The sequence below is a fragment of the Cryptotermes secundus genome, unplaced genomic scaffold (assembly GCF_002891405.2).
Source record: "Cryptotermes secundus unplaced genomic scaffold, Csec_1.0 scaffold13, whole genome shotgun sequence".
Lineage (NCBI taxonomy): Eukaryota > Metazoa > Arthropoda > Insecta > Blattodea > Kalotermitidae > Cryptotermes > Cryptotermes secundus.
The window spans coordinates 1,901,333-1,914,149 of NW_019734350.1; the positions used below are offsets into that span (position 1 = coordinate 1,901,333).

Below are 12,817 nucleotides of genomic sequence, written 5' to 3' on the forward strand. Positions count from 1 at the left end.
TGCGGCCACTCCATTCACCGTAACTAGCCTTTCTCCTTACCGGCGCGCGCCGCGCTACCTCACCGGTCAATCATCTCAGCAGCCACGGTCCTTTTCAGGGCCAACAAACTGTTCCGAAGAAGTGGGTTGTCATCGGAGCAATGACAAGACTACACACACGTTGACAAGAGCCCCACACATTTCATAGATCCAGTTGTTACCCAGTAGGGCTGGATATAAAATTTGTCACATATGAAGTCTTACATAAAAGATCACATGCAATAAATATAAATATAAAATATTAAATATAACATAAAATTTAAGATATAATAATATATATAAGGTAAATAGAGCCTCATGCAAAGAGCATAAGTTGTCATTCCAATTTACCCATTTAGAAAAATACATACATGTTACATCCATTCTCAGCCTTAACTGACTCGAATTGTCAAGTGTTAAATTAATCAGTACAGCCACTATTAAATCCAACCAAAGGGAGTAACTTATAATTTATTTACTCATATCATTTATTTACCCTCTATCTTTGTAACTCTTGTATGCTCTATAACGATGGTGTCTACTTTATTTTAAATACAGAAAATTGTTGTGTAGACTGCATACTTATCTATATATTTTATGTACCTTGTTTATAACACACAACAGCATGCATACTATTAAGATTATCTAAGATAATGTTGTGAACATTTAAAATAAGAATTTGTTTCACGTAATGATTTAATTACAGGTCTCTAATTCAAATACTGGACTCAGAAATGTTTGAACTTATGCATCAGAATGGTGACTACACACATTTCTACTTTTGTTATCGCTGGTTCTTACTGGACTTCAAACGCGGTTAGTAATATTGCTCTCTTTTCATTACACTCAATGAGCATTGCACGCGGGAGAGGATCACCACATTTCAAGGCATGCATCTTACGGTTTTTACTGTCTTGGTAACGTCATTGAATAGGGAGAACTATTTTGGAATGAAACATTATGTGATACATATACATATTATGTGATATATAAGTTATGAAGGATCATCATCATTATTGGCATGGGAGTCCTATGTGGACCCTGGCTTTGTTCAGAAGCTTCAGCCAGTCTTCTCTATTCATAGCCATGTTCCTCCAAGTCATCACTCTCAGGACCCTGATATCCTGGACCACACCATCCTCCCATCTCAGTGTGGGCCTTTCAATTTTCCTAGCCCCTTTGTGTCTGGTATCAAACACTTGCTTGACTGTCCTCCTGCTTTCCTGTTATGAAGGATATAAAACAATAATTTACTTTATTACTTACTGTCATGTGCCCATTTTCAGTTTCTGAACCAGTGAAAGATTTAGATTAAATTTAATATTAGGAACACGTTAAAAACATGTAAACAAAATATGGACATTACTACAATGATCAGCTTAGACTGTAGCTGACATCATGGCATAAAATCTTTCTCAAGAATGTGATAGTTGTTCAGCTGGTCAAGAAATTCCCTGTCTTTTTGGAACTCAAAGTTGCATTACCAAGTTTACCAGACCCTGCCATTGGATCCTGTCCTGACCAAATTCAGTCTACACCCTTACACTAGTAATTTAGGCAATGTATTTAAATTTTGTTCAGGATGAAATTGGGAGAAGAAAACATTTTACCAATTATTCAGTTGAAGAACTCTTGTTATTCCACCACCTACTTTTGAAAATGTTAAAAGCCATGATACATATAAGGTTTATTTATTCCTGTAAAAATAACTTGCCACTTTTCTTGTATAGAATGTGATCTCTCACATTGAAGGAAAAACACAAGTGTTTGAAAACAAAGTTCTCAGGGAAGTGTTTGGATCTAGGAGGAATGAAGTATGCATTTTAGTATACCACATAACTAGGAATTTCGAGATTTATACATGTCACCAAAAAATGAAATCTACAAGGCCATAATGAGCTGGATATTTAGCTAAGATGGTGGAGGCAAGGAAAGCAAATTTTGGTGAGGCCACTTCTTAAAAACCCAAAACGAAAGTAAATTAAGATGGCTCTTAGGAACATGGTAGTGAGAATTTGAGTTGGATGGAACCGGCCCAGGACCATGTACAATTTTGGTACTAGCAGGGTTTAGTCTTGGCTGTCTACTATCACACAGTTAGTTTTTGGCTAGATGAAAAAGTTTTACAGTCATAATTTAGAGATAGCTAATAAATCCTTAAAAAATGTGGCAAAGTTCAGATAACTGGAAATGACAATAATGTGGCAAGTCCTGGGTGACAAACGGACCCTCAAAAATTCTGTCACTGATCCACTACTAATTGAGCATACTGCATGTCAGGGGCATTAATATCTTCCTGCCATCCACTGTCATGTTGGCTTAACAGTCTGGAATCCATTCCTTGGTCTCCTCCTGCAACCCAGCTAGTAGAGGGACTATCCAACCACATTCTCCTGGCTGGTCAACCTCTTAATCACCCTGAGAGCAGGTCCTCTGGTGAGGTTCACAGGCACACCAAAACTGACTCTGCCCTTAGTATTCTTAATGAATAACTACCTTTTGTAGCTATTCCCACTTGATTAGTCAGCTTTTCTGTAAACTTCCCTTACAACCAACAACCTCAGAAAAAAAGTATAACAGTTCACTGGTTTAATGATTCCAAGATTTAAATGCATGGGATCTAAGCAGGAGGTCATTTCCATGTGAACATAAATTCTCAAGACCCTCCTTCTATTCTAACCTTTAGAACAGGGGATGGATGAATACACTCAGCTACATATTTAGTTGTTTATTATTAACAACTGAAGACAGTTTATATATCAAACACATTTCCATTGTCTACTGCTTTGAGCTATGCCCTCTGTGGAATTTTGTTAAAGTTATTATCCTTTTTGAAACTATTCTTGTTTAATAGTTGAAACATCAATTGGTTCCATCAGTACTGCTTACTACAGAATACAAACATCCAGAGAAAGACATCCTTAGAATGAGACAATAACAACAATTCTGTCTTCAAACTTCAGAATTGTCCTGTACTTTGTAAAGAACAGCTACATCAAGAATACACTTCTGCATTCAACAGTGAATATGCTATCAGTTGAGTAGCTCTAAAGCCTTCCATTTTCCAGGGTAAACTCATGGTCCAGCACCCAGTAACAAATCAGAAATGTATTAATGAAATAATTAAGAATAGGTTATAGTCAGTGGACTCTTGCTCCCATTCAGTTCAGATGCGTTTGTTTTCCAGTCTGCTATCTAAATACACATGCAAGAGTCTAGGAATAGGTGGGAGGATAATATTAAAATATATCCTAAAGAAATAACGTTGAAGTTTGTGGACTGGCTTTATGTGGCTCAAAATATGGCCTAACTAGTGGTGGTCTCCTGTGAACACACTACTAAACCTTTTGGTTCTGTGAAAGGTAGGAAATTTCTTGAGTAGCTGAGTGACTATTAGACCTCAAGAAGGGCTCTGATGCAGGGAGTTAGATCAAGTTATACTGGCATTTTTCTTTGATTCCTACAACCAGTTTTGTTTATCTCATTGAACATACCCAGATTTAAGCTATTTTATGGAGAAAATTTACACATAGTAATAAGGAAAGTGTTTTGTGTTCTGTATGTATAATTTACAATAAACTATTTGAAACACTATTGTGTAATTGTATTTGAGTGTAAGGAAAACTAATGGCCAGTGTGATATTTCATGCTTTCACACTTAAGTTAGCTTAAATTTTCTGTTCATCTTGGTTCCTGTTTGAGCTGTTATGTTCACTTATTGTCTTCATTACGATGTTTCAGAATTTTAAGGTTTGAGAATATTTGAAACCATGGGCCACTGTCTTCGTATGAAATGGAACTGGAATGCTTTCTATTAACATAGAAATATTATGCTGTGTTTGGGTTTTCTTGGCACAGAGTTGCTGTATGATGATGTGTTCAGTGTATGGGAGACAATATGGGCAGCCAAACATATAGCTTCAAACCACTTTGTCCTGTTTATCGCCTTGGCATTGGTTGAGTCTTACAGAGATATCATCCTTAGCAACAGCATGGACTTCACTGACATCATCAAGTTCTTCAATGGTTTGTACAAAATTTTAAGTATGTGAGAATTACATTTTTATTACACAAGCTTGGCATAGTTAAGCAAGCCTGTTTTATTGCACTGAAATTTGAATGGTTGGTTGTTTTTCTCATCTTGTTTTGCAGAAGCACTGATATGAAAATGAGGTACTTTATTTACTATAAAATGTTGTCTCTTTATTGAACAAAGACTGAGAGTGCTCATCTGAGGCATTGACACTCTAGGTCAGTGTTTCTTAACTGCCGGGCCCCGGAATCAATTATACCTAGCCCTCGTCTTATAGAAAAAAGAATTTACTGGGCCATGGTCTGACAAAGGTTGAGAACCACTGCTATAGGTTATGAAGGATTCTAACTTCTCTTTTTTCATACTTACCTACTCTACTAACAGATGTCTTGTATAACAAGTCACTGCACAAATTTCATATGCTCAGTTAACCGTTATTCATAGTTATTATAAAGCTGGAATATTTCATGTAGTTATGAAGTGAAGAAAGCTGCATATTTTTTGAACATTTGTCACTAAACAAAATTTCTGTATTTGCACTGAGGTACATTGCTCTTGCTCCCATCTTACAAGTCTACACAGGTGCTATGTTGATATTACTGATTAAGTTGTGTTTCTTCTTCATAATCATACAAAGTTATATGGTGTAGCCCTTAATCTCACTTGATAATGTGAAACTTTTTCAGAGATGGCTGAAAGGCATGATGCCAAAGCAATTCTGTCACTTGCTCGAGACTTGGTGCTACAGCTTCAGACTCTCATCGAAAATAAATAAGTCTTACGATGGTAATTAATGTCTATAGCCAGAAGGTTGAGAGATTTTCTCTATTTTTGTGATGAAAGAGAATATTGTAATTATAACATTCATATATATTATATTGTTGAAAGTGAATGTATTATAAAACCTCTGTTTGCTGGTACAAATTTAAATATCTAACCTATTGCAGTATTCAAATGTTAATCAATGAAGAAATCCGAGACTTTCATACTGAACTAACATGGATTTCAGTGTTATTATTAGAACCCCTATTACATGTACAATGAATTCAGTGTTGATATAATTTAGATTAAAACAGCTGCACAGTGTATGTCCTTCTGTTGGGCTACAAAGAGTTTTCACTCCAAATCTGGGATCTGGGATTGTTATTTGGGTATTCTATTCATGTTTTATTTAATAACAACATAAAATTGTTTTTAATGTTTCAGTTCAGCAGTGGAAAATTTTTATGTTGAAATAAGAATTTTAGTACATTGTCAACTGGGTGCATTCATTTTACATATAAGTAAAATCCTACTTTCAGTCAGGACATGGTAGAAATAATTCAAGTAGGACAATGCTTACCAGCCGCCACCAAGACAATGTTACTGTTCTCATAATGGAAGTGAATCTGTGTAGTGTTAGCAAACAGCCCAGCACATTCCAGAAACAAGAATGCCCAATTTTATTAATTGTGATATTTATGAAATGGTATGTTGTATAAAAAATCACAATTATTTTTTTGATGAATTTATATCTAAAAATTACATTGACAAGGTATGTCCAAAAATATATGAAAACCTTCACATAGGAGATAAAGGAAAAGTGAATTTTCACTTGTAGCTATACACAACATGAATGTGTAGTGGGAGCACTGATACATCTATGTTTATATATGTAATTTTCATGCACTGGTTGCCTTCATCCCCAGCAAAGGCGCATCCAGTATCCATTTCATAGGACATCGTAGGTACCAGAACCCTGCGAAATGTGGTTGCATAGTGAAAAATCCTTGATACAGGAATTAAACTCTTGCTCTCCAGCACATACTAGTCACTTTACTGAGGTACAGTGGCTAACTTAATGTAGAGAGATGATCTGCAAATTTCAGGAATGGTTAATAATACTACATCTCAATATTTCATAAAACATTGTCAGCAAGAATGTAGACTGGAATCAAACAAAAGGGTGCTTCAAACCTTTTCTTGTGAATATAACTGTAAAGAAAGGAATATTTTGTCAATGCATATATTGCTTCTGTAGACTTCTAAATGTTGTGGACAAGATTGCAGGCTTCAACAGAAGCAACAGAAATACATACTGCTGTAGTCACTAATAAGCAGACAAGACACAAACAAGCATATCCACAGTGTTGAGTCAGAATTCTGAGAATAGACAGGAGAGGGCTGATCACCAGTGAGTTTCATGGATATACTGAATATCAGTTTCTTCATAATCCATAAAATATACAAACATATCATCGCAAATAAATTGTAATATATCATCATCCCTGGGAAGTTTTAGGGTCCATTTTCTTGGATAGAAAAATCGTTTTTGGAGAGGAACAATCTGCTTTCTACTGATTTGCTATGTTTTGGGCTCATGATTTTGTTTGTTCTGTTTTTTGTTGTACTGGTTCACTTGCATTCTTGTTTGTTAAAGAACACTCTTATTCCCAGGGACAATCATAATATAATTCACATGAATTTCTCTTACTACCAAATTTCAAAACTTAAAATTTGTGTGACTCATGAAAATTTTCCATGTCAAATACTGCTGCCTACTTGTGACATATCCTTAAAATTTCAAATGATATTTTTTCCAGCTCAGTGTTATATATTATTTATGAAATGAATCTTTAAATAATTCCAATCAAATTCCTTCCGGGGAACATGGCTCATCTATCATATTTTCAGGGTTGCAAAGTACTGCCATAACTCATGTGACATGTAGAAATGACAGAGAACAGTTCTCATGGAACCAAGAATGGCATCTTCCCACTCAGTTTGCTCCTCCTCCTCTCTTTAGCTTTCCATTTTATATTTAATGCTATTACTTTTAAAATGTGATGGCAAAATTATTTATTGAAGTATTGTATTTGAGCATCGTGCTGCATCAGTTGATCAATCCAACTTCACAGGTCGTTGGTCAATCAACGCTTAGTCCATGCATTGATGCAAATTCACTATATGTTCTAGCCACATGGGGCCATCATCACGTACATATGATGTGTGTAAATTGTTATAGTGTAATGTAATACTATTATAGCCTGTGAGGGCTCTGTGTTGAAAAGTTAATTATTTTAAAAAACCAAAATGGTTACAATACAGTATAACAAGTTATGCAAATTATCATATATACCTTGTGATGGCCCTTTGTAGATGAAAAATATTGTGAATTTAAACGAAAGCATGGACTAAATGATGAATTGACAAATAATCTGTAAGTTTTTTATTGTTACTATCGCACATAAGAATGAAATGTGGTGATATAGGGATGCCTTTCTTTATAATTTTACAAGTAAGAAAAGAGGGTGCATGACTTATGTGATGAAATATGACACTCAAGAATGGACCTGATACAAATTAATGTACGTGAAGGAAGAATGTATTTTCACTGTTAAAATACGCATATAGAGCATTCAAAACAAACAAGAATCTATTATAACTTAGAGCATCAATATATTAAATACCTAACTGGTGTGATGGAGAGGAAAATAGAAAAACAAACATTTCTTTTAATGTGGACATTCCAAGAATAAGACTGAAACTTCCTATTTTCCAGATATCGTTAATAATAAAACAGAACTACATATTCAATTAATTATTTAATTAACAACCATGCCATTATTATGTATGGGAAGTGGAAGTATAAACCCATGTGTTCTTAACCTTGGCACTAGATACAGGAGAGTGGTCAGCTTCACACCCTAGTCACTCTAACCCCAGGGAACGAGTTCCAGTACCCACTAGACTGGAGGTTGGATGGATAGAGCCAGTGTGGATGTTATGCAGCAGACAATTTATTGCCCTTGCCAGAATGTGAACTTTTATTCCTTGGCTATCCAGCCTGTAGCCCATAACTGTGTTGACTGAAGTAATCTGGCTCACATACCACACCATCTGAGCACTTCAAGTACTGGAAAACAAAATAAGAATTCAGAGGAAAAGATTTTCTTTTGGCAAAAGTTCTTCATGAAAAAAATATACACCAAAAAGTCTGCATTGATGCTGAAGTATCTCTTTTTTCATACCTTATAAATGACATGTTGAATAGAAATATGGTTAAGAACAAGAGCTCTTCTTTTACTACATATTCTACTGGAAAGTAATAATTGGTGTCATGTTAAAAATTCTTCTTTTACATCACTGAAGAAAATGCTCTAAAAACTCCTTTCCATAGTTACACTAACTTTGGCAGTATATTTTTCCAAACTCCTGAAATAGTTTGAGGTTCAGATTTTAACAGTAAAGCCTGAACTAAGGCTAACTACCTTCTCTAAAGTACTTGAAAAAGTTATGCACAATAGGTTAAGCTATTATTTTCAGAGTAACAATATACTAGTCCCAGAACAGTCTGGCTTTAGGAAAGGAATTTCCATTGAAAATGCAACCTTTAAGTTAACAGACAGTGTGTTGAAATCTATTAATCAAAAAATGCATGTTGGTGGAATATTCTGCGACTTAGCAAAGACTCTTGACTGCGTAAATCATGAAATTTTATTAACTAAATAACATTTTTTTGGCATTCAAGGAACAACGTTAAGTTGGTTCAGATCCTACTTAAGAGATAGAAAATAAAAGATTGAAATAAAATCAAATTCAATCCAAAGTACCTACTTGAACTGGAGAATAATAAAACATGGAGTTCCACAGGGGTCAATTTTGGGAATTTTGCATTTCATAATTTATATAAACAACCTCCCTCCTACGCTAAGGACCTCATCAATACCTATAATATTTGCAGATGACACTAGTGTTATAATTTCTGGTAAAAATTTGGATGATTTCTCCACGTTATCAAGCAAGGTTCTATCGCAAATGAGTAAATGTTTTTCTGCAAACAAGCTGTCCTTGAACCCAGAAAAAACAAATGTAATAAAATTTATAACAGAAAACTGACCACATTATCCATTAAATATAGGATATAATGATAAATATATAGAAGAGGGGGTAAACACAAAATTTCTTGGCTTGCAAATTGATAATCATTTAAACTGGAAAAACCATATCGATCAGTTGATTCCAAAGTTACGTAGAGCATGTTATGCAGTTAGATTCATGTTACATATTAGTAACATTGACAGTCTCAAATCAGTCTATTTTGCTTACTTTCACTCTTTAATGAAGTGTGGAATAATTTTCAGGGGTAATTCATCTGACAGTAAAAAGGTATTTACATTGCAAAAGAAAATTGTTAGAATCTTGATGGGTGTCAAATCCCGCAATTCCTGTAGAGATCTATTTAAGAGACTACAGATCTTAACTTTTTCTTGTGAATATATATATATTCATTAATAAACTTCATTACAAATAACGAAGAACATTTTCAGATGAATGCGGATGTACACAGTGGTAACACAAGACACAAACACTGTCTTCATAAACCAATTGCTAACCCCTCATGCTTTCAGAAAAGCACATATTATGCTGGGATCAAAATTTTTAATAACCTGCCATCTGATCTCAAAGGTCTTATGAATGAAAAGGCACAATTTAAAATAGCACTGAAACGATACATATGTACACATTCATCCTACTCTGTTGATGAATACCTATTGTCCAGAAAATAACTTATGTATCTTTAAATAGCCTTGTGTGTAGTCACTGTGTATTCTTGGTTTCTCTTGTGTGAGAACTCCATTGGGACAGTACATATGTTTTGTATTTATATGACATATTCCACATCCTACAGTCATTTTGACTAACTGTGTATCCATAGAATTCAATGCAATGTGAATGAAGACACCATTTCATATGTTAGTAAAATGTGTGAATTTTATATCCACATTTTTTCACAAAATAGATCATATGAGTATATAGAGGTGGAGCAGAGGATTCCTGTACCATACTAAAATATCTCAGATGTCCTTACAACCAAATCTCCCTACAAAATATATTTCAAAACTATAGCTGATTTTGTCTGTGAATTTTGGTGTTAATTTTCAACACTTGCTCACTGTCTGTTAACAGTTACACCTACCTCCTATCCCATAATTTCTGTTACCTGAACTGTATTCATTGGGCCACATGTTAGGAACTTGAGTCTTTTCATGCCATGGACCATCTCATATTTAAATAAAATGCTGACATTTCAGAATATTCCTCTGCTTCCTTCTTCAGGTGGCAGGGATACATTCTGATGAACTGCTAACATTAGACACATTTGGTTATGTTTCTTGCATAGCGGCCATTAAAGTGATAAAACACCACAGCATACTAATATAGGTCATGTAAATGGGTATCTTACTTTATTGTACTATGTGGAAAGCATACTCACTCACATCAACTACTTGCATGTTAACGCTGTACAACACAAGCAAAATAAAATGCTAATCAAAATTTCAAACAGTGCCCCACTATACATTCATGTTGTAAATTTCATCTACACTAAAAAAAATTTGGATGGAAAAGAATTTCAGTACGATATGGCTTGATGTCTTTCTCTAAAATGGTGAGTTCATCGAAATGACTGATGACTCACGTGCTCCGCTTGTAGCCTGAAAAGACTGCTGAATTATGTAGCTGTCAAATCTTTTAAGTCTTATAAAATATTAGGCATATCAATACATTGATTTATCAACGGATCAAACATATATCAACCTTAAAAATTTATTTTAATTCATGTCTGAACTGTTGTACTGTATGTATGAATAATATTCTGTGAAATTGGTGTGGTTTTTGAGTAATGTTGTTCATATTATCTCTGTGCCTTACTTTTAAACAAATCTCTCCTGGCATACAATCTTTTGAAATGCCAGTGAATTGTTTTGGGAAAATGAGAGAGAGTTTTCTTCTCTTGATGTGTTTTGTTCATATGTTGTGAAGGGACAGGGAAGGATATATGCATAGTCTTCCTGAGTTATTTTGTATATTTAGAGCTCATTTCTGAAACCAGAACTGCTTTGTACATAGCATAACACATGCAAAGAGTACATGTCAGCTCATATACTAATGTTGAATGATCATACATAATGTTACAGTTAAATTACTGTTTACTCAGAATGAATCTGGTTATCATCTCATCTCCTTGATCTGATGAGTTACCATATTTCACTTCACTTTTGTTACTGCAATGCAATGATCTAGTCATGACAATCATTATTCTTAAGTGGGATATTCAATTTGGTTCTGTTTTAACCATGTAATATTAATTATACTGTTTACTTTTTTAGTTTATGTATAGTTTGTGAACAAGGTAGATGTAAACATAGTGAAATTTATTGGTTGAGATAACTGAAGTGTTTCATGTATGCAGCTTGGAGACAGTAACTCAAATAGGCATATGATATTTAACAGAGTTAATATAAATCATGATGTGATGTACAAAATGAACAAGGTAGAGTGATATATTATGTTCATGCAATTTCACCTTCTTTCCTATTAATACAGAATTTTTATATTCAATCCTTTCAACTTTTTGATATGAAATTCAACAAATTAAACAGCACATAAAATTACCCACTATTTTATTCTGTTTCTATACATAGTTGTAAAAGAAGGTAAAGTTGTCCATGTGCTTAACCAACTAAGCACTATGCCATGAAAGCATATGGGGGAGTGGATGTATAGCTCCATGTTTTCTTGACCTTGGCACTAGTTTGAGGTGAATGGTCAGCTTCACGCTCAAGCCACTTTACCTCCGGGTAAATAGCCCCGGTACCCATTGAATGGGAGATCGGGTGGGCCCCAGAACTAGTCTGGGCGACATGGAGAAGAGACAATTCTTGCCCCTGCTGGGACTCGAACTCCAACTGTTTGGTTGTCCAGCCTGTAGCCAGTCGCTATACCGACTGCACTATCCTGGCTCCAATATAAAGTGGTTCACTGATAAAATTAAATGGCCTACATGCTGAATTACACATTAAAATAATTTCAGCAAGTTATGAGCTTCAGCAAGGAAAAGGATACATTTATGGAAAACAAATGTTTTGGTATACCTACAGAAAGCATAATGAAATATATTCTGCATTGTAGTTTACCTACACTGGCACATGTAGTATCCCTTCCTACTATTTTTGGCCCTTGAAATTACTATTCTTAGTTCCCATGTTGCATACTTATATCACACAATACAGAATACTGGAAAAATAGTGGAATATGAGATAAACGAAAATCGAAAACATACATAAAGCCATGATTTTCACAACTATTCCTAAGTGAAGTAAATGTATGTGCTTGAAGTTTCTGTCTGGTTGTATCCTGTCAGTTCATAGTAAAGTCAAATGCTCTGCATTTAGTTAAAATATGCACAGTAAGTGTTAATGTTTGTGCCAACGATGTGTTACAGTAACCATGACTATTATTGTGAACACTGTACAACACCTCGAGTTTTTTAAAAACAATATTTCAGAAACTAGTTCTGTTTCTGCCATTAGGTATAAGGGAAGGAAGGTTCCTAATCAGGTCACCCCCTTAGAAATAGCTAGTCTCAATCACTACATACAGAAAAACGTTCTAAGCAGAGGTTACATTGTTAACATACACTATCATTAGTGGGAGACAAGAACAGGAAGTCTGTCAATAAGAAATATGAAAGAAACCACAGGAAAACAAAATCAGAGTCCTCATTTCTCTCCTCACTGTTTAGTAATATTTACATTGAACATTAAGAAAAATCAGCTCTAGATACACAATACAAACTGGCCATATGGTTCAGGTTTGTGGATGATACATTTGTGGTAATGCCACATGACTCAGAAGGGTTACAGAAATGTCTCAATTACATCAGTAGTCTCAGACCTTCTATTCAGTTCACTGGAGAACAATAATTTGCCCTTTCTGGATGTG

General features: G+C 34.7%; 1 protein-coding gene across 2 annotated transcripts in view; it reads left to right on the forward strand.

The window, feature by feature from the left end:
• LOC111868750 (small G protein signaling modulator 2) overlaps nucleotides 1-9,024 on the forward strand; it is a 74,269-nt gene extending 65,245 nt beyond the window's left edge. For both annotated transcript variants that reach the window (XM_023859687.2, XM_023859688.2), the window contains 3 exons: nucleotides 725-834; nucleotides 3,877-4,044; nucleotides 4,738-9,024. In XM_023859687.2, the coding sequence (XP_023715455.1) occupies nucleotides 725-834; nucleotides 3,877-4,044; nucleotides 4,738-4,826 (367 nt within the window). In that variant the 3' untranslated portion in view covers nucleotides 4,827-9,024. The remainder of the gene's footprint in view (nucleotides 1-724; nucleotides 835-3,876; nucleotides 4,045-4,737) is intronic.
• Nucleotides 9,025-12,817: the final 3,793 nt, after the last annotated feature.